This window comes from Cervus canadensis, chromosome 30, assembly GCF_019320065.1.
Source record: "Cervus canadensis isolate Bull #8, Minnesota chromosome 30, ASM1932006v1, whole genome shotgun sequence".
Classification (NCBI taxonomy): Eukaryota; Metazoa; Chordata; class Mammalia; order Artiodactyla; family Cervidae; genus Cervus; species Cervus canadensis.
Window position 1 is genome coordinate 35401716 of NC_057415.1, and position 27279 is coordinate 35428994.

The following is a 27279-nucleotide window of genomic DNA, read 5'->3' on the forward strand; positions in this document are numbered from 1 at the left end:
GTGCTCTAACCCTCCATCTGTGGACAGCTGGGGGCACGACTGGGGAGAAGTAGTCATTCCTGACCTTATCTACCACACCCCTCATCTCGCTCTGGGGTACTGGATGTGAGGGTCCCCTCCTCAAACATCCTTCATCTAACCTTTTCCCAATTGGGGCTGAGCTTTGAGCTTAGAACCCAGGAGCCCAGACTGGGGTGAAGCTCTGAGGTCTTCCAGATTCCTTAGAGACCATGAGTTTCCCATAATTCATGAAATTGATGGGGAGACTGAGTCTGGGGAGAGGGGAGACTCAGAGCTGGGACCAGGTTGCATCTAGTTGACAGGATACAGCCTTTGGTGAAATATCAGGAAGGGGCTGGAGGGCTGATTATTTTGGAGGTTACCCATGACACCGTTATAAATCCCCTAGGCTGAGTGAGCTTCTGAACTCGGTTCCTCCTTGACATGGATGGAGAAGGGGAGGGTCCCAGCTCAGGCATGAAGGAAGAGGGAGGTGCCTCGGGCGGAGTGTGATGGGCTGCAGCTGGGAAGTTGGCCTTGAAGCGAGAGGAAGGAAGCGAATTCATACATAGCCAGATGAGTCAAGAGGGGCCACAGAGGAGGGCAGTGTGTCTGGAGGCTGTTGTGGTAGGGGGCACCCCTTGAGGTGCCTGTCTCCACCCTTAGTGCCTCAGATTATTCCTATTGGACAAAGACTCTCGGAAAGTAGTCAACTGTTAGGATTCTGTTTATATTACTGGGCTGCAGGATGCTAGCCCAGGGCCTTTGCAGAGAAAGTGGACATAAGGCCCCAGCTGTTATAAGGGACATTCAAATATGGCCTGGGAAAATCTAGTGCCACGAATAAGCCTTGGACTTGAAGCCAACAAACTGGGTTCCAGCCCTTGTTTGGCCACCACTCTGCTGTGTGACCTTGGCCAAGACCCTTTGACTCTCTGGGTTTAGTCTTCCCAGCTGTTTCATGGTCCCCGAGGGACTCTGTAAGCTCAGAACATGTAGGAATCTAAGGGAGAGAGCTCTGACTACCGTGGTGGCCGTAGAAGAGACGCACCCTTGTTCGGAGGTGGCCGAGTGCTCCCGTGACTGCGCGTGCAGCTCCAGAGGCTCATGCAGAGTCCAGTTGGAGTCTGAAGGGTAGAAAGTTTCCCTTAAGCAGGAGGAGTCCCAGAAGGTTCCCTGGAGGAAGTGGCATTAAAGCCAGGTCTTGAAGGATGGGCTGGGATTCATCTGGAGGGGATGGATGGGAAAGGCATTCCAGATGATGGAACAGCATGGCATAGGTGATGTGAGTAGGAAGTACCAGGCGTGGGGCAGGGCAATCGCTGAGTGTGCTCTGAGTCGAAGGAAGCAAGTGTGGGAGAGGCTGGTGGGGCCAGGTGCAGAGAGTATGCAGAGGTGATCCAATTCAAGGGCTTGTGCTTGGAAGCTGCACATCTGAGGTTTGTCCCTTAGCAGCCGGGTGACCTGGGAAAGTTGTAAAACTCTCTGGATGGCAGCTTCCTCATCTTGAAAATGGGAATCATGGTAGCACCTATCGTGTGGGTTAAAAAGGTAAAATGAGGTGATGTACAGAAAGAGCTGAGCACAGGGCCAGGCATCATGAGAGCCTTTCTGCAAGCAGCTGCCGTGGCCAGACTGCTGAGACTCAGCTATCGGAGAAGAGCCAGTGGGCGGGCGGAAGTGCCAGGCCTTGCTTTAGGAAGTGGGATGCTTCTCTTTTCCCCTCATCTCTTTTTCTCTTTTCCCTTTCAGGGTCCTCCTGGGCCTTATGGAAATCCAGGCCTCCCTGGCCCCCCTGGAGCCAAAGTGAGTATATGTTGTGGGGTCTGGAGATACTGCCATGGGGTGGATGCTGGGGTTAAGGGCCCTGCATTGGGGGAAGCTTCTTTTCTTAGGGGCTCCTGGCAGGAGGACCTCAGAGTCTCCATGGAGGATCCATGTCTAGGCCACCAGCACTCCCTGAAGGCCTCCCACGTGCCAGGCCCCGGACTGGGCTGGAGACACAGCGAGGAGTTAGGAGTTTAGCAACCGGTGGGGAGGAGCTGGGCGGAAAAGGGTGTCTGGAACCTAGGGCCCTCAAAGCGGGTGGGAAGAAAGGTCATCTGCTGCTAAACAGGGGAGGGCCTTGGAGGTCCAGCCTCAGTGTGTTACTGGGTCATAGGACACACCCTGGGGAAGCAGGTCATTTTTTGAGCTGGGGAGGGATATGGAAAGGTCATGTTTGAGAAAATTCCCTGGATGCCGTGTGGAAGGTGGGCTGGGGGGCTGGGAACCAGAGGCAGGGAGACCTGGGGTGATACAGGCCAGCGTGGGGTGCGGGAGGAAGGGAATGGGTGCCTCAGCGACGTGGAGGTGAGGTTGAGAGGACTCAGTGATGGACAAGAGGAGAGAGACGGGGATTCTCTCTTTAGCCTCAGTGGCCAAACCAGGGAACTGGAGGAAGGAATGTTGCCTTTGGGAATCTGTAGCCCAGCCAGGCGGAGATGATGCGTGGACATTCTGAAGCTCAGGGGAGCTCTGAGCTGGAGATGGAGCCCTAGGGGGTGGCCCGCACAGAGATGCCACCTCTGGGCTGCAGAGGAGACCAGAAACCCAGCTGACTGGTGCTGTGATGACCATGGGGACTCCAGCTCTGGGGCGCCGGGAGAGACCGGAGCTGTCCAGGGCGGTGCGTGGAGTGAGAAGCCCCAGGATGAGTACAGGGCCAGCAATATTAAGGTTATAAGGAGTAGCCTCAAGTGATGGCTGGAGAAACATGAGGAGGGGGCCAGGGGAGCCGAGAGCACAGCAACTGTGCCAAGAAGAGCGCGGGGCAGGCTGGGAAGGGCAGAGGGTCTGCCTGGCTGTCAGCTGTGGGGTAACCAGGTGAAGCGCATCCCTGGGCTTTGGTTGGCCTAGGCTCAGGGTCCTTTGCTAACCCTTTACAAAGGTCTTGCAGCTTGCGGAAAACCGTTAGCCGCGTGGCCCCAGCGCATGCTGTGATTGAGGGCTGAGCATCCTCCATAAGCTAGTTCTGACTCCTGGAGCTCTTTCTGGGCCAGATGTACACAGGCAGCCCTGGGTGTATGACGGTCGGGTACCAGTGTGCAGAGCCCTGGCACGGAGCGGTGGGGGCGCTCGCCTCCGCCCCTGTGGGTATGTGACTTCCGCCAGGGCTGGGCTGGGGTCCTTTCTTGGAAAGTGTGCCCAGAGGCCTTGGGCCAGCAGCTGCCTGGAGGTGCTCTGGGTTTTAACAAGGCAGACACCGATGATGCCAAGCACTGTATATTGAACCCTTACTCTGTGCTAGACACTCTGCGTGCACTTCACGTAGCCTCATTTGATCTCCACAAAGACCTAATGAGATGGTAGAGTTACTGCACCCATTTACAGATGGGAAAACTAGGCAGATGAAGACCCTGCCTAGGAAATGGCAGTGGGACCTTGCCCCCATGAGTCAAGCAGAGGGTCCGAATTCTCCTTGGGAAACTTCTGCTTTGCAGAGGCTTCTGGTCTCCCAGGCCTGGGTAGATCAAGATGCTGAGGATTAGCCACTGTTTTGATTGCCAGGCTTGCTCAAGAACACGCCTTTCTTGGCCTGCTCTGGGACTGTTTGGTCCTCCCCCCACTCCCCCACCACTCCCAGACTTGACCCCCTGCTTCTGTGGTAGCAGATGCTCCATCAGCTTCTCCCCGGTCCACACCGGCCCCAGTCTGGCCTGCAGCCCACCCCTCATCCTGCCAGCAGATGTAGGGAGGCAGGAGGAGGACCTACCAGCTGCCTTTCCTGCCATTTTGAGGAGCTGTTCTGAGTGTGGTGAGGGAGGCTCAGACCTGGCAGGTGAGCCCTCCTGCAGCTATATGGAGCCGGAACCTGTGACTCAGGGCCTCCTGGACTGGTTTCCAGCTTGCTTCTGTATAAACAAATAAGGGAGTGGGTTCCAGAAAATACACTGGAATGGGAGTTTTCTCCCAGTAGAACTTCCATTAAAATGCCCAGGGGAAAAGTCACGCCCTTTTCCTGGAAGCTTGACTGCGTATCTAAGAGGTGAGCCCAAGTGGATCGGGGCAGTTCAGTTGAACTGAAGGCCCCAGGCTGCTGGACTTTGGCCCTGGGCTGGTGTTCTTCTGTGGTTTGGCCAGGATGGGGTTAAAGAGAGGCGCTTCCGGGACAGAATTCCTGAGATTGGAAGAGAATGTTGTGGATCTGCAGGAACGGGTGTGATTCTGGGGAGAGGGTCCTTGCTGTTTACCAGATCCTTTCTGGGTCTGGGTGGTGACCTGGTGGGACTGTAGGGCTGGCTCCCTCCAGGCCCGGTGCTGGCTCCTCCTTTTCTGAACAGTGTTGGCTTCTAGAGCTACCTCTGGGACCACCCATCCGTTCATTTCCCTTCAGTGGGCAAACGATTGTCGAGCATTTTCTGTGCGCCGTTGATGGAAAAATCAGCCCAACAGGCAGGGCCTGCACAGTGGCAGGGAACCCGCCCGTCGTCTGCATGGGTCACAGTGGGCTCACTCCTGTACCGTATTTATTGAGCCCTTGGGAGCTTATGGCCTTGTGGGTTAAAGATCCCCCTGCCAGACTAAGGATGGGAGAGACTGGTGGATTGAGGAATCAAGAAGGGGAGACAGAGCAAAGTGAGGAACTTCATTGCTCTTGAGGTCAGGGGAGCAGAGACCCAAAGGGCCCGTGACTTGCTGGGGTCACTTGCAGTGACCAGCAGTGGCAGGACTGAATTTCAGGTCCTTGGGTTTTCTGGCTGGAAGACACTTATCAGGGCTCTACAGATGGTTCAGGCCAGAGCCAGGCTTCAGTCCCTTCTGCCTCCTCCAGAGCCAAGGCTTTCCTCATGTACCACATACCCATACGTTCCACGTTCAAACCCATCAAGAAGAGGGTTTGTCAGTTCCCACAGAGTCAAGATCAAGGACTTTGAGACTGAAGCAGAGAAGCCAGAACCCTGGGTGGATGGCATTAGCTGACCTTGGAGGCCAAGTGTTGAGTTATGTGTCTAGCAACCACCCTTGTCATGCAGGAGAGCATGGTGGTTAAGAGCACGGACTCTGGAGCCAGATGGTGGAAGTTCACATCCCAGGTCTGTTAGTAATACCTTCTAGTTCTGTGACTCTGAGCAAATTATCTGAATTTCGCATGCCTTAGTTTGCTCATCTGGAAAATGGGACAACAATAGTAGCTGTCCTCCCGGCATCCCCGGTTGTCATGAGATATAACTGAGTTAAGAGCAGTGCTGGCCTGTGGCGGTGGTCAGCTGTGTGCAAGGCGCCCAGTGTACAAGGGGGCACAGACAGGGACGGTTCCTGATCTTGTGGAAGCAAGATGAACACACCATGCAGAGGGCTCCACATGAGAGGCACTGGGTGCTCAGAGACCCCACAGAATGGCAATTGATCTGGTCTGTGAGGTAAGGCCTGCCTTCCTGGAGGGTGGGAAGGTTGAATCAAGTCTGAAGGGCAGCAGGCCACCAGGCCAAGGGGTGGGAGGAGGTTGGGGAGGGCAGCAGGCCTGCTGGGTGTGCTAAGACTTTTAGACTTCATACAAAGAGCAGTGGGAAGGTGTGAGGTTTGCAGCAGGCAGGACACGATCAGATGTATCGTTTTGCAAAGGTCACTTAGGCAGTTGCGGAAGCCGGGTCCGTGGCCATCAAGTCCATGGCCATCAAGTTGAAGGGTGGCCAGCGGGGAGGCCTGGAGCTGTGGCTGTGGTGATGCTGATTCTGGGCCAGGTGAGATCAGATGGGATGCAGGGCCCCGGTCAGGTGAGAAGCTCTGGGCCCGAGGTGGGCGGGGCTCTGACTATGCCTGTGCTGGGTGATGAGGCATCTGGCCCCTTTCTCCCTGGCAGCCGGCTGCCCCTTCCCTCCTCTGGCCTGCTTGGTTTGCAGTGAATTACTCAGGATTACTGTGAGCCCTTGGGCATCTGGGGAGGATAGGTGGGCAAGAGGGGCCATGCTTAGTGATCCGAGTGACTCCTTATAGGAGTCTTGGGCCTCAGACCCCAGCCTCCCCTTTCCCTTTCTCCAGTGACTGAAGTAGGACATACTCTTTAAGGAAAATGTGGAAAAGTCTAGAAAGTATCAAGAAGATAGCAGGCTTCCTGATCTGGCCCTGCCCAGCGATAGGCACTAATTGCATTTTAAACAGCCTATGCGTCCAGGACTGGCCAAGAACCTGACATACTTTGCAGGGTGGATGTTATTACCCCCATTTTACAGATGAGAAAACTAAGGGCCAAAATATCTAAGTAACTAGCCTATCTCTGATAAGTATCAGGGACAAAATTTGAATCCTCTGCTGTCTGACTCCAAAGCACATAGTTTTAGCGAATCCATTAGCTTCATAGCCCTTTAGCTCTGTAGATTAAGCTATATATGTATATATATATATTATATATATATACACACATGTATATACATATATATACATGCATGCTACATATATATGAATAATTTAAAATATGCTTGTACCTAAGTGCCATATAGTGTTTAGCTGTTATTTTATTAACAATTGCCTTGTGGAAAGACTGAACCAATCTATGCCACTGCTAGTATTAGAAGAGGATGTTTGTAAAAGATAATTCATTATTGCTTCCAATACACTGCACTGATCATCTATGAATAATTTTCTTACATTTGCTTTCTATTTGCATTTCACCATTTATGAGTTTGTTTATTTTAGGGGTTAGGATGTTGTCTTTTTTATTTGTAAACATCATTTGTGTTTATATATGAAGGTTTATTAAGGCTTCATCTATCTTACAAATTATTTTTGAGTTTATTATTTGCCTGTTGAGAGTATTCATGATGATTTTCACAAATGAGAGTGTTGCCTATTTTTTTTGAATCAACAATAACGGACGTTTATTAGTAACTTAGAGTATGTCAGAATCTGAGCCTTCAGGAAAGCCCTAATTTGGAGAGAGCTCTATCATAAGTAGGGGCTTCCCTGGTGGCCGAGGTAAAGAATCTGCCTGCACTGCGGTGGGCTGGGGTTTGATGCCTGGGTCGGGAAGATCCTCTGGAGAAGGGGATAGCAACCTACTCCAGTATTCTTACCTGGAGAATTCCATGGACAGAGGAGCCTAGCAGGCTACAGTCCATGGGGTCACAAAGAGTCAGACACGACTGAGCCACTAACACTACCATATGTAAAATGTATGATTCTTTACTTTTGTACTTAGACATTTCTTTCCCATTCTAGGACCAGAGAGGTATTCACTAATATTCCATTTTATAATTTCATTTGTAGTCAAAATTTTAAACCATCTGGAATTAATCTTCGTGGAAGTAGGTATGGGTATAGCTTTATTTTCCCCACAGTAGTTGATCATTTATTAAATATCTTTTCCTCCACTATTATATGATAGACCAGGGTCTATTTTAGGCCATTCAAATATGTTTCATTGCTATGTTTGTATATTTTTAGGCTAGTAAAATACTATTTTATGACAGTTATTATCTTTATACTGTGTGTCTCCCTCCTCCACTTATAAAAAATGTTCTGGCTATTTAATCTGTCAGATGAACTTTATGCCCATCTTAATAATTTCATTAAAAAAAAACCTCTCTTGGGGTTTTTCTTGGAATTGTGTTAAATGTGTTTATTTGTGAATAACTACCATCTTTAAAATATTAACTTTATCCATCTAAAACCATGCCGTATCTTCCCATTTGGTTGAGTTTTTTAAATGTCTCATAATAAACCTTTATAATTTTTATTGCATAAACCTGGCATATTTCTTACTAAGTTTGTTCTTAGAAATTTCATATTTTTGTTGCTGTTATGAATGGAATATTTTCCCCATTATATTTTCTAGCTGGCTTTTGGCTATTGAAAAAGAACTATTGACTTTGTATATTTGTACTTTTGGTGTTTATTTTACAACCATGCCCTTTGCTGAATTATTTTATTAGTTCTAACAGTATTTTACTTAGTTCTCCTGAATTTCTAGACAGGCACTCATATTGTTTGCAAAAAAGGGACATATTTTTGTCTCCTTTTCCTCAAAGGTTAGTAGCCTTATTTGTTTTTCCTGCCTTATTGCTGTGGCCAGAACTTATAAACACATGAAATAGTAGTAGTGATGGTGAGAGACCTAGTGAATCTTCAGAGGACCTTCCGGAGCTGGGGCCAGATCTGACCCAATCCTCGCCCTAGAGTTGTCTCTTGAGACGCCACTGATTTATTTTCTCACTTGAGAAATATTTTTCTGATGCCTCCTCTAGGCCGGGCCCTGTGCTACGTACTCGGGATCATGTATCTTGCAAAAGATGACTTGCACAGGGGATTTCTGGCCCAGAATTTTCCGGTCCTTCATGGTTTGCTTCTTCTTTGTCTCAGCCCCTTGAGGCCTCATCTAACCAGTTCCCAACTTCACCTGCAAGAAAGAAGCTCATAGTTTCCATTCCCGCTCTGTTAGTAGCATTTCTGGTTTAGTATATACCTTCCTAACCATCTTCTAGCTCCTCAAGTCTCTGTTAACTAGAGTCTGCTGTTCCAGACAGAGGGAAAGGGACTTGTCCAAGATCACACAGGCTCATTGACTGGAGAGCTGGGTCTGGTACCCAGGTCCTCAACCTCACCAAGGTGTAAACAATTAATTAGACTTTATTATTCCTTATATCTCTTACTGGAGAATTTGCAGGAGTCTGGCTGGGAAGATGGATAAATTTCTGCATCCCAGAAGTCACACCTTCAGCTGAGCAAGGGTGCCTTGAGCATCCCTGGAGCCTACACTGCATCTGCCCCGCTTCTTGTCTTCCTCCAGCTTTAGCTTGGCTGATTGGCTCTCAGTCTGGGTCAAGTTCTCCCAGCTTCCTCCTGTACTCGACGTATCACTGATCATAGTTTTTCATCTCTCATGTATTGAAATGTAAAGATCTTGGGCTCTGGAAGCAGACTTTCTGAATCAAAATCCCACTTATGAATTATAGGATCTTGGGCAAATTACTTACCCTCTCTGTACCTCAGTTTCCTCATCTGTGAAATGGAAATAGTGATTATGGCTCCCTTTTAGATTTATGCGTTGAAGACTTAGAAGAGCACTCAGAAAATGCTAGAGCAGATCAGCATTACCAGTCTCTGATTTCTCCCTCGAGAGGTCCCCACAGGCACGACTTGTATCTTGATCCCCACCATGGTATTTCCAGTGTGCACAGTAGGATGTGTAGATGTTCAATAAATTTCAGTTCTTTTTTTTGTTGTACTCGGGCAGGGATTAAGTCCCAAACATGGCACTGGCTGCTGAGAGTGCAGAGAGCAGTCCATAGAAACGAAAATGCCCCCGGATATGGCCTCTGGGCAAAGGAACCAGTCTGGCATCCCTTTGGGTCTCAGTTTCCCCCCTTGTAAGATGACAGAACCGGATGCACAAAGGCCCACCCCTGAGAGCATTTTAAGCCCAGCTCCTCTATTGGCTGCAGAGCGAGGTGGGCAAGGGCGGGGTGGGTAGAAGTGGCTATCCTTTTTTGGCCATTGGAATCCTGGGTGGCCCTGGGCCTGGCCTTGCACATGGACATAAAAGGCATTGGAGCTGGGCTTGTGAACGCCGAGGCTGGGAGAGTGTCAACAAGGGGCTGCTGCGGCATGAGGCTGTTGATCCTAGAGGTGAGGCCTGCAGCAGTGACTTGGAGGGACCTCGGTGGACAGAGAGTTGGGGTTCTAGCAAGGAGGGACTGGCCTGCAGCCTGGGGCAGCCGGAGGGCATGTGGGAGAGGCACCTAGGCTTCCCATTTGTAAGTGGGGGCTCTGGAGTCAGATTGACCCGGGACCTAGTCAGACCTAGTGAAACTTGGCCTCTGACCTGCACGCCTCCCTGGGCTATGACTCAGCCCCTCTGAATCTGGGGCTTGGTCCTGTGTTGCCACAAGTGGGTGTAAGAGGCCTGGCGAGGTGCTGCATTGAGTGGGCCAGTGTTGGGCACGTGGTAGGTGGGCAGCGAAAGGGCGCCCTCACTCTTTTAAGGCTTGTTCTGGTTTGGAATGCAGTGATTTCTCATGCAGAGTGACTGAGTCCGGATTTGGAAGATCTGGGTCCTGACACAGAAAAGAATCAAATGGGAACTAATTAAAGTTGGCCAAACCACCCTCCCCACGTGTCACATCCGTCATTGCACTGGCTCCTTGCCAAGAAACCTGGATGCCAGGCGGCCATGTGTACCCCTACCCCTGTGTGTGTGTGTGTGCATGTGTGTGTGTGTATGTGTGTCTGTGTGCATGTGTGTCTGTGAGCACAGACCTGTGTGTGTGTGTGTGTGTGTGTGTGTGTGCGCGCGCGCAGTGCAGCCCGCGTTTTAAAGGTGAGGAAACGGGCTCAGAGAAGTGAAGTCACTTGCTTGAGACCCTGCTGCAAGTCTGTAACCCAGGACTTCTGACTCAGGACCCAGACTGGGGAGGGAGCTGGGGAGTGAGGCTAAGGGACAGAGACCAGGAGACTGACTTCTCAAAGGACCGTCTCCTGAGTCATTTAATCAGGTCGGGCCACAGCCCAGAGCCCTCTTCAGCTGTGAGAGACACAGCTGGTGCGTGCTTCCCTGAGCACGCGCTCTTAGGAGCCAGGATCGTTGTGATGGGGATGCTCCCGTGTGCTTGGGACTAGGAATGCCGGTCTGACTGGGGACATGCTACTTGTCAGTTTCTCTGCTCTTACCTGCCTATTCTAACTTGTTGGGTCCCAGGTCTCTGTTCTGGGAATCGCAAATTCAGGGTCCTAGTCTTAGCTCTGCCAGTGCCTCAACTTGGGGTCCTGGGCTGTCCTTTTCCTTCTCCAGGCCTGTTTCCCTGAATGTGTTATGGGGTAATAACACTTCCTTTGTCCACTTCATCGGGCTATTCTGGGAACCTGGTGGGGTGAAGGATATTGCAAACTGTGAAAGGCTATACATAGATTAAGTGGCTGTTAGTGCACTGGCTCTAGGTAATTTGAGATGGTGAGGTGTGAGCATCAGGGGCTAGGAAAAGCAGAAAGAATCAAGCTTACCTCCAGGATGTGTCTCTCAGAAGGTCTCTGAGAGCCCTGGGGGAACACATCACCTGTACAGTGGGCCCAGGATCTACGGGTTAGTGGGGGAGGATGCAGTCAAGCTGCATCTTGGGAATGTTTCTGGTTTGGCTAATGATGATTAGGGGGGAGTGGTTTTCTACTTGGGGGTGACTACCTGCACAAGGACCCAGCAGCATGAATGTGAAAGTTCTGGTGGAGGAATGTGGTCTGGGGATGGGGCACAGGGGCCCCGTCTACAGGCTGGGCTGGTAGGAGGAGAGGAGTTCTGAATAGGATGGGTGGGACCAGATGATGGAAGACTTGGGACACCCAAGGGGGAGTTCAGACTTTGTCAGTAGGGTGGTGGGCAGCTGAGCAGGGGATTGAAGGGACTGATGGGATTGAAGAGGACCCCGTGGAGGAATGTGAGTGGGGTGGAAGGGGAGGGCATTTAAGCAGAGGACAGGGATTTGAGCAGAGTTGGTGGGGAGATATCCTCTTTAGAAGATGTGGCGGCCAAAGTGGAATTGTTTCTGTTTCAGGGACAGAAAGGGGACCCCGGGCTCTCACCAGGAAAGGCCCACGATGGGGCAAAGGTAGGTTTCCAGGGACCCCAGCGCTCAGGGAAGCGGAGGAGTGGACGGTAGGGAAACCGCCGATGTGCAGACAGAGGCCCCTGCATAACAAAAGGCCGGAGGCAGGATGTAGAAAAGGACATGGTCTATTCTCTTTGAAGCCCTTCAGCTCTCCCTGCACCAAACCCAAAGCCATCCCCGCTGCCTTCTTCCTTTGTGCAGCCAATAAAACCGACAAAAACTGTGACCTGTGGACATTGCTTTGGTGAATGTCCTTTGGCCTCATGCTCTCAGTGGGTTTTCTGCAGGGCCTGCTAGGTGGCCCTCGGCATCCAGAAGCTTCTTGGTAGCACATGCCCAGGAAGCTTCCAGCAGACATTTGAAGACCCCTCCAAGTTGGTTAGTTGGACACTCAGGTCTGCGGATTTTCAGGACGTGGAAGGGAATGGGCTGGAGAGGCAGGGCTCCCTGACTCTGAAGCGCTGAGACCAGAAGTTCTCCCATGGGAGAGAGAAGAGTTAGGCCCAAGGATTTCATTGCCCCTGAAGCGTCCACCCTGTAAGTTAAGCAAGGGGCCTGGAGGGAGTGCAGGTCAGGCCAGAGCAGGGGAACCCAGAACTCCAAGTAAGGTCGCCCCGCATCCCAGACACCCATCCTCTGGAAGGAGCCCTCAAGTCTGGTTTCCTTCTGACACAACCCCAAAGCCCTCCTGACCGGAAGGACTCTGATTCTCAGCCCAGCCTCTGGTGCGTGGGGACTTAAAGGTGGCGGCTTCTGTTGATTTCTCCGAGACACAGGTGGCTCATTCCTTCACATCTTCGTGAGAAGTTTTTTCACTCAGCAAACGCTTCCTGTATATATACATCCACATGCACTCCCATTGGATTCTCGGAAGCCTATAAGCCAAGCAGCTGGGCCTAGCTTGCCTGGGAGGAAACAGAGGCCCCAGAGGCAGGTGGCTGGAGGCTACGCAGCTGGTCAGGTGCAGACCAGACTTTGTACCCGGGCTGGATGACCTCCAGGGGCCCAGGCTTCTCTCCCACTCCTGCGTTGTCTGCTCCTGGGTCTCATGGTGGTGGCAGAAATCCCCCCTCCTGGGTGGCCACCATGCCCAGCATGGGCAGGAGGGAGGGAGAGGGATTGCCGATTGAAACAGGTTGCATGTTCTCCAGGGCAGTGGTTTTCAAACATGCTTTTGGCAGTGTAACCCATTCCCCAGATGGTACCTTCTGCCGAAGTCCAACATAGATAACAGATCAAATGGAGCGACTGAGTCAAGTGAGGAGGGACTGGGTCCCCTGCCCACTCGGTTGCACTCACCCTGCACAGAGGACCTGAGTCTCCTCTGAGGCCTCTAGGCCTCCGTGAATCCTGTTAGCAAACCGCTGGCCATGGGAGGCCGAACTTTCAATGAGTGTCTGCTCCTGTTCCCTCATCTCACCCCATTTTCTGCATCTCTTTTCAGGGCGACATGGGCTTGCCCGGGCTCACTGGGAATCCAGGACCCCTTGGACGAAAGGTACACCTTGGTGTTGGTGCTTTGCTTTGCCCAGTGGGTTTCCTAGCAAGTCGGGTCTTCAGGCAGGAGTGCTGTGTGCTGCCCGCTTGTCCGCCTACCTCTCCCCAGCTCTGGCCCAGATCCTCAGCAGTGGGCTGGTGGCCAGAGGGGAGAGAGGCTTCTGAGGGTCTGTGCTTGCCCAGGGGCGTGGAGCACCTTGGCTTGGAGCAGGTCCCCCCACCATGGTTAGTGAGATGTGACAAGAAGTGACGCTGGTTTGCTGTCCTTCCTCTTGCAGCCCAGCTGCTCCAGGGAGGTCCTGAGGGTGCTCTTGGTGGTGGAAGGAATACTGTCAGAGCCAGGAGCCCCCATAAGTTCAGCTCCATCTGCCATGAGCTGAGGGCCTGGGACCTGCACATCCCCTCTCTGAGCCTCAGCCTTCTTCTACCTGGAGTGACCATGACCTACCTGCTCCCCTGTCCCTGATCTCCCTGGGGCTGTAAACCAGGAGTGAGGTCTGGAGCCTGGAAGTTGAGAAAGTGGGCTCTGGGGTCAGCTGCATCTGGACTCTGCTCCCTGCTCCACCATTTGCTCTCTGTGACCTGGAGCAAGTCAGTAACCTCTCTGGGTCTCATCTCATCCCTCCCATATACTGCAGGGAAATCCCTATAGAGGCAGAGAGTTCTCTGTGCATTTTGATCTCATCCGCCCCCACCCCATCACTGCATCAGTCAGGCAGGGGGTGTTACCTCTCTAATGGCCTTTGGAGGAAGAGCTGTCATTTTCCTAGGTGGTGGGTTTCTGGCTGGCTGTGCCCCTGAATTCCTCTCCAACTTTGCAGCTAGGGTGTCCCATCCTTCAGACTCAACTCTACTTGTGCCCCCTCCAGGAAGCCCTTCGAGAACCCCAGCTTTCGGCTCTAGAGCCTCTACGCTGCTCGAGGACTCATAGTCCATCTACACGGCGTTCTTTTTGGCCCCCAGACCAGCCTCGCCAACCAGGACATGCAAAACTGGTTTGTCGCTCTTCCCACAGAGCCTCACTCAGGGCCTGTGTGTAGTAGGGAGGACAGTGCAGAGTCAGGGTCAGCTGCTATTTTTGCAGGAAAATCCCCCATTGCTGATGGGTTTTCACTCCGTAGATCAGCCTAGGGCCGCGGCTTGAGCATCCATGCTGGCTCCCAGCTGTAACCACAGCTGCCCTCTTCCTTGGCCATCTGGTTCTCATTCGGGCAGCCGTGGCATCTCCTGGCTCCATCCTGTCCATGCTCTGAGGGTCCCCGTGGCACAGGTGGACATGGAACATCACTGCCCCCCCCCCCCACCGTACCCCTTCTTTTCCAACCTCCTCGGCCAGAACGGGTCTTGCTGCAGATCTGAAGAAGCCAGACCCAGACAGGAGCGCGTGGCTGTCTGTGAGCTGGGGAAACGTGGTCTCTTCTGGCTCAGAGAATGCAGAGGGACTCCCTCTCCCCGCTCACTTCCTCTCTGGGCTCCAGCACTTTCTGATGGATGAGGTGTGAGTGGAAAAGTCTTCTTCCAGTCCTGGCTCATAAAGCAGCCAGTGGTGGTCTCGCTTGGCACGGGAGTAGGAATCTAGCAGAGGAGGCGGGAGATGGAAAACCAGACTGGACTGGCTCCTGCCTGGGGTTCTAGCCTTCCTGCTCTTAGCAGATGTCCAGGGAGGCCCAGAGTCCCCAGCCTAGGGGAACCAGCTCACCTGAGCAGGGAGAGACATCTTTTCTAAATTAAGGAAGAGTCTCTGGGTGGTAGGAAAACGATTTGGCAAAGCCATTTCCACCGAGTCCCTCTGGCCCCGGTCTAGGCAAACACGGAGGAGTTTGGTCTGGCTGGCCAGTGTCACCTGCTCACAGTGGGTGGTGGGCAGATCATGGGGGCGCTCAGATCTCAAGGCAGGGACCCCTGACCGGTGGTGGGGGTCAGAGAGGCAGACCAATGGGGTGGGCAACCTCAGCGGGAACCATCCCTGTTTGTCAGTAGTCTCTCCTCCCGCAAGCATCTTCGGTAACAACAGTAGCCGTTTTGCACTGATCCTGTTGGGTGGTTTGCCTGCATCATCTCATGTGGGGAGCCTTGAGCGAGAAAGAACATCAGCGGCTGAGAGGTGAGGTCAGCGTGCCCTTTGCTCGTCAGCACGCTGGATTTTGGTGTCACCTCATAGTGACACCAGTAGCCCTGTTCATTCATTTCTTCAACAGAACGAATTGATTGTCTTGTGTGTGTCAGGAAGCGTGCAGGCCTCTGAGCTGAATGACGAGACAAAAACCCCCGATCCCCAGAGGTTGCAGCCTTGTGGGAGGAAGGAGGCAACAAAAATCGTAAAAACACGAGATATGTTAGAAGATGAAAAAGGCCATGGAGAAAAGTAGGCGGGAGAAAGGGACTTTGAGTTGGGAGTTTCTCATATTGACTAGTGTGACAGAAAGGCTGACTGTTCCTCATCACATCTCTTCCTCATAATAGCCTCCAGCAGTTAAGCAGTATTATGCCCGTTTTACAGCTGAGAAAACTAAGGCCCAAATAGGTCTCATTCACTCATTCACTCTTCCAGCCATTGCGCAAAGATGTGCCTATGCACCTGGCCCTGTGCTGACATAGGAGTTACATGCCAGTGAGATCACGGGGCTTTCGGAGAGTGAAGTCCACAGCCCTGGTTCCCAGCCCCTCTGAGTGTGAGAACCACTGGGGGAGTTTGTCCTCCACCTCCACAGGGTTCCAGTTCAGCTGGTCTAAGCGGACTAGAGCACTAGATCGTCACGGGCAGCCCAGGCCGAGAGCCACTGGGTCAGTGGACACAGCTGCCAAGGTCACTAAATGGCAGAGCTGGGATTTGAACTCAGGTCTTCTAACCTTCAGGCCCTTTCCCTCTCTACAATGCTGATGGAAACAGCTTCTTAAATAAGAGCCTTCCCACCCTCAGTAACGGAGAAGGCGATGGCACCCCACTCCAGTACTCTTGCCTGGAAAATCCCATGGACGGAGGAGCCTGGTGGGCTGCAGTCCATGGGGTCACGAAGAGTCGGACAGGACTAGGGACTCACACACACACCCTCCTCTAGCCCAGAAGGCTGCCAGAGCCCTGTTTGCTCCTTGGAAGGGCAGAATCCATGCTGTCCCTAGTCCAATCCCCCTGCCTTCTCTCCTATAGAGCAGCACTTCTCAGCTGCCTCCAGGGAACAGTTCACAGTGGAGGCATTTTTGATCATTACCCCCTGGGAGCGGGCGCTTCTAGCTTTGAATGAGTGGATGGCAGAGATGCTGTTACAGATCTTGTCATGCATGGCACACACACCCCACCCACAGCAAAGACTGATCCAGTCCCCGGCGTCAGTGGTGCCAAGACCAAGGAATTCTGCTGCAAAGAAACCCTCGAAGCATCCACCCTGTGTGCCCTGGGCTTCCTGCCTCCCTGTGTTTGCTTATGCTGGGCTCTCCCCTGGCAGGCTCTCCCCTCCCTCCTCATCTTCATGTATCAGATTCTACCCTCACATGCCGTCTTTTCCAAGAGTATCTGCCCAGCACCTCCAGGCAGAATTCGTATCTCCCTTCTCACACCAGCCCGTTTTCTCAGCCTCTTTGGGACTCTGCATTTTCTGGCTAGCGGGCAACTCGTTGATATTCTTGGCATAGTTGTCAGACTAGAGCAAGTTCACAGAGGAGGGCCTCTTCTTCTCTGTTTCCTCATGTGGGGCTCAGCACAGTGCTGGACCCAGACATCTGCTCTTTCGCCCCACACCTCCCTGCCTCCTCTGCCCATGGCAGACATAACTAGCTGCTCTTTCTTGCCAAGCCTAATTCAGCCTCAGACTCTTTCTTAACACATTGCTCCAGGTAGACATGACTGATGGAATAAAGTTGGTACCCAAGTTGAAACTTCCTCTTGGCTCCCTCCTGCCACCCTCACCCTGCCCATGAGCCCACCCTCTGCCTTCTGCGTTGGCCACTGTCTGAGAATCTGTAGTAAAGTGGGCAGGCAGAGGGAGTTATCTGGGGATGTTTGGGGGGCGGGTGTGATTGACAAATCTTAAGGCAATCTCCTGCTTTTCTGCAGAACTGCCAGTTCTATCTGGACATAGCACCCCCAGTTCCATGTAGCACCTCCAGTTCCAAGCAGCACCCCTAGTTCCATGTAGCACCCCCAGTTCCATGCAGCGCCCCTACTGAGGACCTCCTTGGATTCCCCCTGTGGCTGAGCTGTTCTGATCTTCTGGTGCCCATACCCACTCTGTTTTGTTTTTTTTTTTTCTTTTAAAGAAAATTTATTTATTAAAAAAAATTATTTATTTTAAATGGCTCTACTGGTCACATCGTTGTGGCATGTGGGATCTTCAGTTGTGGCATGTGGGATCTAGTTCCCCAACCCAGGATTGAATCCGGGCCCCCTGCTTTGGGAGCACAGAGTCTTAGCCACCAGACCACCAGGGAAGCCCCTCCGGCTCCGTTTCTGCGCTCCGCTGACCCTCTGCTCGCGAACGTGGCTCCTCCTTCAAGCCTCGGCTTACACCACCACCTCCTCTGCTTGGCTGTCTGCGCTCTCCCAGCAGTCAGTACTGCTTTGTTCCGCTTCGTATGTGTTTAATATCCTGTTCTAGAAGGTAGAGAGCAAGTTTGCTTTGTTTACCTGTGCATTCTCAGTGCTAAGATAGAGTCTGCCCCGTTGGTGGGGCTCCGCAAACCTTGGAATGAAGGAGTAACCAGATGAATGAAGGATTTGCACAGAAACTCTACCTCTCTGCTCTGACCTGTCTCAGGTACCCACTGAGCAGACTTCAGCATCAGATGCCTGACTGTACTGTGCTTTCAGACAAGCCACGCATCACATTGCAGAATCTTACAGAATCCTGTTGTTTTAGGGCCAACAGGATGCTGAGAGGTCAGCTAGGGAAACTGAGGTCCAGAGAGGAGCGGGAACTTGGCGGGTCTGGTGTCGTGACTCACTCTGCCTCTTGGCGGATGTTTCTTCCAACTGACCCTTTCTGTTGACTGGGGCTCTTCATCCTGCCGGCCGCCCAGTGTGGCCTGGGGGCTGCCAGGGTGGTAGAGAAGTTTAGCCGGAAGCTTCATGGAATGCTGAGCGGGTCTGGTCAGCTTTATTCTACTGCGAGAGAAGCTGGGGCCTCGTGCAGGCTGAGGTGGAGCCTTCAAGATCAGCGTGGGAGAGGCGATCAGCTGAGAGGTCTAGGCTGGTTCTCAGGACCCCCAGGCAGGGACAGGACCCCCCTCCCCTCCCTGCCCAAAGCCCAAATAGCATCCCAGCTGACAGGGAGACTGTCTGCAGTAACAGTGAGGTGATGTCTGGTTTTTACTTGTGCATTGTAAGCAATGATTAATCTGGCTCCCAAACCAAAATATAGCCCGAGTTCTATTATAAACACGGGTCCTGTGGAGACCCGCCTGCCGAGCAGCCAGAGGCCCCTTGCAGATTTCTGTGGTCCCTGGAACTCCCCTGAAGCCTCTGCTCTCCTCTTGTCCCCGTCAGGCAGCCATCACCCGTGGGGAAATCACTGCCCGTGGGTCCACCTTGCGGTCAGTGCCCGCCCCGTAATTGCTGGGGCCCTGGAGAAGGTAATGGTTTAGATTCTTCCAAGACCTGGGGCCCTGTCATTTGAAGCTATTTGACTGGCCCCAGTTTGGTAAACACCGTTAAGGTGCTTTCCAGGGAGTGTAGGAACCCCCATCCCCACCCCAACCCCATGTCTTGGCTGTGTTCAATCTCAGCTGCTCCCAGTCCGCTAGGAGAAACGGGTTCGTGGCAGTGTTCAAGGCCCTTCAGGGCCCATGGTTTGGAAAAGACCTAGGAACTGTGGCCTTCTGGACAAAGCCCAGCCCAGTGGGTCTGGAGTCATGGGGAACAGTCTGGGCTTGGCCGTAACCTGCTAACTAGCCTTCGGCGCGTGCCTTTACCTCTCTGAGCCTCGGTTTCTCATTGTATCCAATGAAGGAGGCTGTGAAACTGATGACTTAGGTCCCTTCCAACTCAGACAGTGGGTTTATGATGCTACAGTGATCCACAAGCTCAGACCTGGGGAGGCGAGTCTGTAAGAGGGTCTTTCCCTTGGTGTCCCTGTGACTCTTCCAGGTGGGCTGGGGTCACAACAGTTAGGACATAGGACTTCGCAGCCTGCTGTGTGGCCTCTTTACCTCACTGAGCCTCAGTTTCCTCATCTGGCAGGTGGGCCTGGTAATTCCTGCCTCTCAGGGGTGATAGCAGGTTGTTGATGAACTGATGTATCTAGGTCTTAGTGCGGGGCCAGGCATAGAGTGAGTCACTGTCCATGTCCCCGATGGTCATTCACTTCCTTTTCACTGCATCCTGAGTAGGAGATTTACTTGAAATCTCCTCCTGGGATTTCACTGGCAAGTCTGCCAAAGCATTGGTTTCTAGCTTCTTTGTGGCTGCAGAGGAAGCCAAAGGAGCATGTGAGGCTCCTCTCTCTCGCTTCTCTTGGGATTCTTGCTCCATTATCGCACTGGCTGCATTATGGCATTGAGGCAGCAGAGGATGGCAGAGAGAGGCTCAGAGAAGGCAGTCGTCTGGGCTGAGTCACACAGCTTAGAGCTCGGGGCTCCACTCAGCTCTTCGTGGGAAAAGGCTTTGCTTGTTTTTCCTCATCTGCAGGCTTCAAGTGGAGAAAGGATGATGGTCGTGCATCCTGTCCATGACACATCCTTGCTCACAATCCTCCTCTGCTTTCCTGCCATCTTTCCACCTGGCATGCTCTGGTTTCCTGCTTCCTCTCTGACCATCTCGTCACTCTGCCCCTCACCCCTCACTCATTCTGCTCCAGTCCCACAGGGCTCATTCTTTCTTGAGAGCAATCTCAAGCCTCAGGGCTTCTGCCCCTATTGTTCCCTCTGCCTGGAAAGCCTTTCCCCAGAGAGCCAGCCCTGTGTCTAGCTCCCCTGCCTGCTTACCCGTGGTCACCACCCTGCCCAACGTGGGCCCCTCTGTCCTCTGCTCACGTCTCTCCACAGCACTAGTCATTGCCACACGTGATCCCTTTTTTAGAATTTCATTTTCAGCGACGATAAGAAACACATCACGTACATTTTCCACCTGAACCCTGTTTGTGTGTGCAGTTCAGTGGTGTTGGGTATGTTCACATTGTCATGCAATCGATCGCCAGAACTTTTTCGTCTTGCAAGACTGAAACTCTACCCCCAAGTAAGCAAATCCTTGAGGCATTATGTTTTATATTTATTTGTTTTTATATCTACTTAATTAGACTGTAAATTCTGTTAAGGCAAAGGATCTTGTCTTCTTTTTCACCCAATGCCTAGAATGGGGCTGGAGCATGAAAGTACAGCAAATGTTTGTTGAATGAATGAATATAATATAAAGATCATGCTACTAACAGCAGCTAGCCTTTATGGGGCTCTTGAATTCAATGTGGTGCTAAGTGCTTCACACATTATATCATGTAGTCTACAATGCCAACCCCTTAGGACCCCATTTTGCAAGATGAAACCAGGACTCAGAGAGGTGGTCCCAGGTCCTCCAGCCAGTAGGGAAGCAGGATAGGGATCCAGGTTAATCTGAAACAAGAGATCTTAACCACTCTGCATGATGGCTGCTGGCTGTGGCCTCTGCCTCAGTTTGCCCACTGGGGACGAATGGCATGCTGGAGGAATCTCACCCAGCCATGTTGCACCAACCTCACGGGCCCCAGGTCTGAGATGCAATCACAATGCTGAGCAGTCTCGAGGCATGAGTAGGTGCAGAAGGAATGCTCGTAAACTCTCCAAACCTCTTGGATCAGAGCGATGCTGTTTATAATTAAAGAGTGCCGCTTTCTGGGGGTCTGCGGGGGTGCCAAACGTGTGTGCCTGTGGGTGTTTGTGGATGTGCATGAACTGTACATGCCCAGGGGGGCTGCGAAGCTCTCCGTGTGGCCTCTGGTGTCAGAAGGACCCAGTGGTGAACTTGAGCCGCTGCTCCTTAGTAGTGGGATTCTGGACAAGTGACTTCCATTCATCGAGACTCGGTTTTCTGTAGGATGGAGATGATCTACAACAGTGGGTAGAGGGGGTTCACAGACATCATATGTATATGTGTGTGTGTGTGTGTGTGTGTATAGTCTAGAGTCTCATTTATCACCAGCCTGGGGGAGCCCTAGGGCTTCTACCTGCAATGCAGGAGACCTGGGATCAATCGCTGAGTCTGGAAGATCCCCTGGAAAAGGGAATGGCTACCCACTCCAGTAATTTTGTCTGGAGAAATCCATGGACAGTGGAGCCTGGTGGGCTACAGTCCATGGGGTTGCAACAAGTCAGACATGAATGAGTGACAAACACGCTGGGGGAGCCCTAGAACTCCCGAGTTCCAGAACACCAGGACTGAAGAGTACTCGGAGTTCTGACTCCCTTATCTGACAACCAGAGAAGGGCAGCAACCGCTCCAGGGTTGCACAGGAAGTCAGAGACGGTCTGGACCCAGCCCAGGGCTCCCTGTGAGGGGGCGTCTAATGGAGATCACCCTGTCTCCACCACACTGTCTGAAACGGAAGCCCCTGCTCCGTCTTGTTTCATAACAGCCCTAACCTTAGGGAAGTTTGCAGTCTGGGGTTTCCCTGCAAAGAGCTCCTTACACTCACGAAATCGTCCAAGTGGCCGCCCCCAGTGCCACCTGAAGGCACACACTCATTCTGATGCTCTTGACCTGGAGACCTGGCCTTGGACCATGGGAATTAGACCATGGGGACAGGATGCATGGTTGGTACTGAAATGTCACCAGAGTCTTTCTCAGTTAATCTAGTGACCTCTTTCCCCCTGGTATAGTGGCTGGAATCACTGGGAAGGAGGGTAGCTATTTGGGGGTCACACAATCGGTCAATAGGTGTGAGATCTTTTCTGATAGGGGATTAATGAGAAGGTTCCAACAGAAAATTCCCAGCAGACTTTAAGGTCCTCATCAGTCCACCCGTCACTTAGACATCCCTCCAGCCCTGCTTCAAATGTTCTTACATTCTCTCTGGGCTTGGAAAGAAGGGTGGTCATAGCAGCATCAGTCTCTCCCAGTTGCTGTATCCTAATTCAGCTCACAAGTCCTGCCCAAGGAGGGATCAGCCCCTGCTGTCTTCTGGTCTAAGAACCATTGATGACGGAGAGGAAACTGCAGGATGCCTAACGTACATGTCTCCACTCGGAGCGCGGTTCTCAAACGCGTGCTGCCATGTGTCCCTGCCAAAGTGCCTGCAGCGCTGCAAAGGCAGGCGGGAAGGCCGGGCCTCTGCGATCCCCGGACCCAGACGTGTCTTCCTAGGCTCAAGTGGTTTCTTTCCCTCCGCAGGGACAGAAGGGTTATCCTGGACCGACGGGGCACCCCGGAGAACAGGTGAGGGCTGCAGCCTCAGCCCCGCCCTCCTCGTCCTCCCTTGCTCCAGTCCCCCTGCCTGCCCTTGGCCTCCACCCCACCCTGCCTGGTTCCACGAGTAAGCTCCAGAGCCAGGAGGCTCTGCCTCCCATCCCGCTGGGGCCCCCACCCGACCCAGGGCCCCCACCCGACCCCACCTCTCCCCCAGCCACATCTGCCTGAAAGGGCTGGAGTCCACGCCGGCCCAGTGCTGGCATGAGCCGCTGGACTCTGGTTAGAGCCATGAATAGCTGGCCTGTTCCGGGCGATGTTAGGGGATATTATACACGCCGCCACGGGGTTTGCAGGAATTTTGGCTGCCCTGGCCCAAGTCAAACATCAGCCGCTGCCAGCGTGGGAGAGCCCAGCCAGGCCCCCTCAGCGCTTTATTCCTGGGCTGCAAGGACAGGGGTTTTTGTCCCTCCGAGCTGGTCGGACCGGTTTCTCAAAAGGGTGGGCTGGGGGGAGAGGGTGGGTTAGCGGGGGCGCCCAGCAGGCCGATGGCCTCCCCTCCCTCCACTTTCGTCTCACATTCCTGCCCTTCTCTTTGTCCATTGTAAACCCCGGCCCCCCACCGCCCCCCAGACCTGGAGCTGGGCAGGGTCTCCCCTTTCCTTATGCTTCTCTTGTTCCTTTGCAGGGGCAGCCAGGACCCGAGGGTAGCCCAGGGGCCAAAGGTTACCCTGGCAGGCAGGTGCAGTATATGGCTTCTGGAAGCTCTGTGGCCGTGGTGGTGTGGAGCTGGCCACGGGTGCCCCCAGGCAGAGGGAGGCGGTGGGCTGGGGGCCCAGGAGCTACACCTGCCAGGGGGGCCCTGAAGGAAAGGGCTGTTCAGAGGGCTGTATTGAGGAACCTTCTCTGAAGGCAGCAGGGCAAGGATGCTCAGGAGGACACAGAAGAAAGAGTAGCTCTGGGGTGTGGGGGTGTGGCTCCAGAAGCTCTTCCCAGCCGCCTGCTTGGGGCCCTGGGGTAGCTGGGGGCTCAGTTTGAAGACCAGGAGTGTAACCCCACTCCTGTCATACAGAGGAACAGCTGAAGCCAAAGTAGACAGGACTTGGCCTGGGTTGTTGGCAGCAGCTAGAACGTCTCCATATGTCCTTGCCCTTCTGTCTTTTGTGTTTCAGGGGCTGCCTGGACCCATAGGAGACCCTGGGCCCAAAGGCAGCCGGGTAAGTGCGACTTGGCAAGTGCCACCTGCCTGGGGCCCCGGGTGGGCATTTCCTGTCCCTCCAGTGGGCCTGGTGGGCGATCGGGGCTGTAAAGCCTGCAGTGTCTCCTGGGGGAGCTGAGGCCTCGGTCCTCCTGCCTGAGTGCTCCCAAGAGCAGAGGGGCAGCAGGATGGCTACATGGTGGGGAACCCTGGGGCCAGCTTGGTGCCCACGGCCAGGCGGCTGGGCAGCAACGGATCTGCTGGGGCCTCAGCTGCGGTCCAGCTGCTGTAATCACACATTTGCTTGCTGTGTCTCCCAGCAAGTCCAATCAGTAGGGAACCGAAGCTGGGGCCACTTTGTCTGTCCCTGGAATCCTCTGAGGCCTCACTCCTGCACCTTGCTGAGGGCTGGGGTATCACCCTTTAGGGAGGGCAGTGCTGACCAATGGGTGAATGCTGTCCAGGCCTGGAGGCTGATGGAGCATCTCCTGTGTCCCTCCTTCACGGCCCCTGAAACAAACCCTGAGTAGCCAGCAGGCTGTTTGCCCATCTTTCCAGTGGGAGGGATGTCCATTCCTACCCCTGGCATGGTTAGGGGGATGCTAGGAATTTGGAAGCAAATACTGCTGAGGGGGGTCCCAGGTGCGTTGTGGGGCAATGGAGAAGGTTCTGGGTGAATTGAATGGGGGTAAAATGGAATTTAGAAGACTAAAGAAGCAATCTGGTGGAACCCTGTCTTCTGTATACAAGGAAACTGGGCTCATGGTGGGGCCCCAGTTCCCACAGCTTGCCTAAGGTGGGGATGGAATTGAGGACCCAGGTATTTGGAGGGCAGGGCTGCCTGCCTCTCAAAGAATGCTCAGCAAGTGGGTCACACAGTCCTCGGTCAGGCCAGGTCAGGTCAGGTATGACGTGTCCTTCAAGCCTGAGCCAAAGCTATTTATGGCTGCAGTCTCAGCCCAAATTCCTGGTCCTGACGGGCGGATGTTAGGAGAGCGGCTGGGAGGTGGGAAAGTTCCCCGGGACGTGTTGATGATGTCACTGATGATGATGATGGTGGTGATGGGGGCGGGGCAGTGACAGACAGGGGCTGAGGAGGCTCCTGTCTTAGGAGCTGGGTCTCCCCCTCCTTCCCTTTATTTAACTGTTCCCATGAGCTTTGGCCCCAGAGGGGCCTCCTGAACCAAGGGAGAAGGGCTTCCTGGTTCAGCCCCGGGGTCTCTGATCTACCAGGAGCACTGGAGGAGCGAGGCAGGCCAATAACATCTGGGGCTGCTTGCCGTTTGCCCTGCTGTGGCATTTAGAGGCCACATGTGGGGGGATTGCTGGTCTGACCCTGGCACACCCCTTTTCAGGGTCACAGGGCCCTGAGCAGCCTCGGTGAGCCAGGGCCACTCAGGCTGCCTGCCCAATCCTGCTATCAGCGGCCTTATGTTTATGAAGTAGGCAGAGCACAGACTTGGGGTCAGGGCAGCTGGTTTGGAGACCTACCCTGCCATTACCCAGCTGTGGGAGCTTGGGCACATCTCTGGACCTCTCTGAGCCCATCACTGCCAATCTGGTATATAAGCCCTGCTAGGAAGGATCAGTAAACATCATTGGTTATGATGATGCCGAGAAGGGGGCCCCCAGACCTCTTCTAGGGACGGAGGAATGCTTGTGAGCCTGCACTGGTTGCTTTTTTATGGGAGGCAGAGTAGCAAAGTGGTTAGAGCGGCCCAGGCCCTGGGAGTCAGATGACCTCAATTCAAATACCACATTCTGCTACGTTCCAGCAGTGTGACTCTGGGCAAGTCACTTAGCCTCTCTGGGCCTAAATGATCTCACCTCTATAGGAGGCTGACTAATAATTCCTACCTCCTAAGGGTGTGGAGAGGGCACAGTAGATGCCTGAAATGCCTGCAGAACATGGAGAAGTGGGTCTGGCACATACTTTGTGCTCAGTAAATGTTAGCTTATGTTGTTGTTCCATCGCCCAGTCATGTCTGACTCTGTGACCCCATGGACTGTAGCATGCCAGGCTTCCGTGTCCTTCACCATCTCCCTGAGTTTGCTCAAACTCATGGCCATTCAATCAGTGAAGTCATTTCACAAACATCTAGAGAGTACAGATAGTGATAGGAACCCTGGGCTAGGTCCCTGCCCTGGAGAAGTTCCCAGGCTAATGAGGCCATGAAACGTGGACACAGATAAGGAAGATACAGAAGAGAAAGCCATAAATCTATTAAGTGGGGTACAAATAGGGGCTTCCTTGGTGGCTCAGTGCTTAAGAATCCGCCTGCAATGCAGGAGTCACAAGAGATGCAGGTTCAATCCCTGGGTCGGGAAGATTTCCTGTAGGAGGAAACGGCAACCCACTCCAGTATTCTTGCCTGGAGAATCTCATGGACAGAGGAAACTGGTGGGCTACGGTCCTTGGGGTCGCAAAGAGTCAGACACGACACTGAAGCAACTATGCACTAATGCAGGGGGTATAAATAGGGGGCCGCGGAGAGGGCAGGAGGTTGCTTCTGGTTGGAGGCATCAGGGATGCTAGCCAGAGGAGAGCACCTCTGAGCTGGGCTTGAAAGCATTGGTTCTGCAGTCGTGGGGGTGGGAAGGGCATGCCTGATGGAGGGCATGGAGTGGATAGAGGCTGGAGGGCAGACGCTCCAGACTCCACCCCTGTCTCGCTGTGCTGCTTTCTCTCCAGAGCTGGGGTCTTCTTTGTTCAGTGAGGAGGAGGATGGGCCATCTGCAGGGTCCTTGGGCTGGCTGGATGCAGCGGCACACATGCTTGGCAGGATGCCAGCATGCCGGGGTGGCAGCGGCTGTCCCTGCCGGCCACACTCAGGCAGTCCAGGGTGATGCGAGCCCCACGTGCACGGCCTTGGAGGCCTAGAAGGAGGGAGCCGCGAGCGCCCCCCCCCTCTCCAGCCTCCCTGGGAGGGTGGGTAGGGCTTGGTGCCGCCCTAGCGTCTAACCCGGCAGAGAGCTTCCTTCCAGCAGGTCCAGGAGCCCCCGGCATGGGGCGGGCCTTCCCCTGCGAGCGCCCGCGCCCTTCCCTGGCGTGAGGGTATGTGCCTTTGGACTACATCGTGGAAGCCAGCACCATGCAGTCCATGGGCATATACACTTGCCTCAAGGCCTATGTCATCGTGGAACCACTGGAGCCGCCGCCGCTGCCAGCGAGGAAGAGGAGCCGGGCACCAAAGTGCAGCTAGAGGGGGCCGGGCCGGGCCGGGCAAGCCACACCCCACCAGCCAGCCCTTCTGACCTCCCCTCTGCTCTCTGCCTAGGGCTACATTGGACTCCCGGGGCTCTTCGGCCTGCCAGGGTCCGATGGCGAGCGAGTGAGTATGCCTTCTTTGTTTATCTCTCACCCACCTCACCACCCTCTGCCACGGGCCAGCCTGGAAAAGTTCTAGAATCCCTCCTGGAGGAGGTGCCCCAGAGTTAAACAGTCCACAAAGGGGTGAAATCGAGGCAGACGCCTTCCAGACACAGAGAACAGCATGTGCAAAGTCAGGGACAGAAGCTTACCTGGCGAGTTTGACAGCACGAAGCTCTGAGCGCAAGGCAGGAATGCGGATAGGAGACAGGCTGGAGGGGGCCCCTGGGCACAGCTGCACGGCCCCCAGGAACCGAGATTAGGAGAGGGACTGTTCGGAGAGCATGAGGAGCTCCTGAAGGGCTTTTGGCGAATGAGAAGTGGGCTTATTTTGTAT

General features: G+C 53.6%; 1 protein-coding gene across 7 annotated transcripts in view; it reads left to right on the plus strand.

The window, feature by feature from the left end:
• Window positions 1-27279, plus strand: part of COL27A1 (collagen type XXVII alpha 1 chain) — a 150196-nt gene that overhangs the window by 25712 nt on the left and 97205 nt on the right. For 6 of the 7 annotated variants that reach the window (XR_006266600.1, XM_043453017.1, XM_043453023.1 and 3 more), the window contains exons 5-11: window positions 1753-1806; window positions 11520-11573; window positions 13018-13071; window positions 22360-22404; window positions 23063-23116; window positions 23547-23591; window positions 26851-26904. Coding sequence is in view for 6 of the 7 variants with exons in the window: in XM_043453017.1 (XP_043308952.1) it covers window positions 1753-1806; window positions 11520-11573; window positions 13018-13071; window positions 22360-22404; window positions 23063-23116; window positions 23547-23591; window positions 26851-26904 (360 nt within the window). In the remaining variant the exon portion in view is untranslated. The remainder of the gene's footprint in view (window positions 1-1752; window positions 1807-11519; window positions 11574-13017; window positions 13072-22359; window positions 22405-23062; window positions 23117-23546; window positions 23592-26850; window positions 26905-27279) is intronic. The other variant, XM_043453022.1, reaches the window with a different exon arrangement.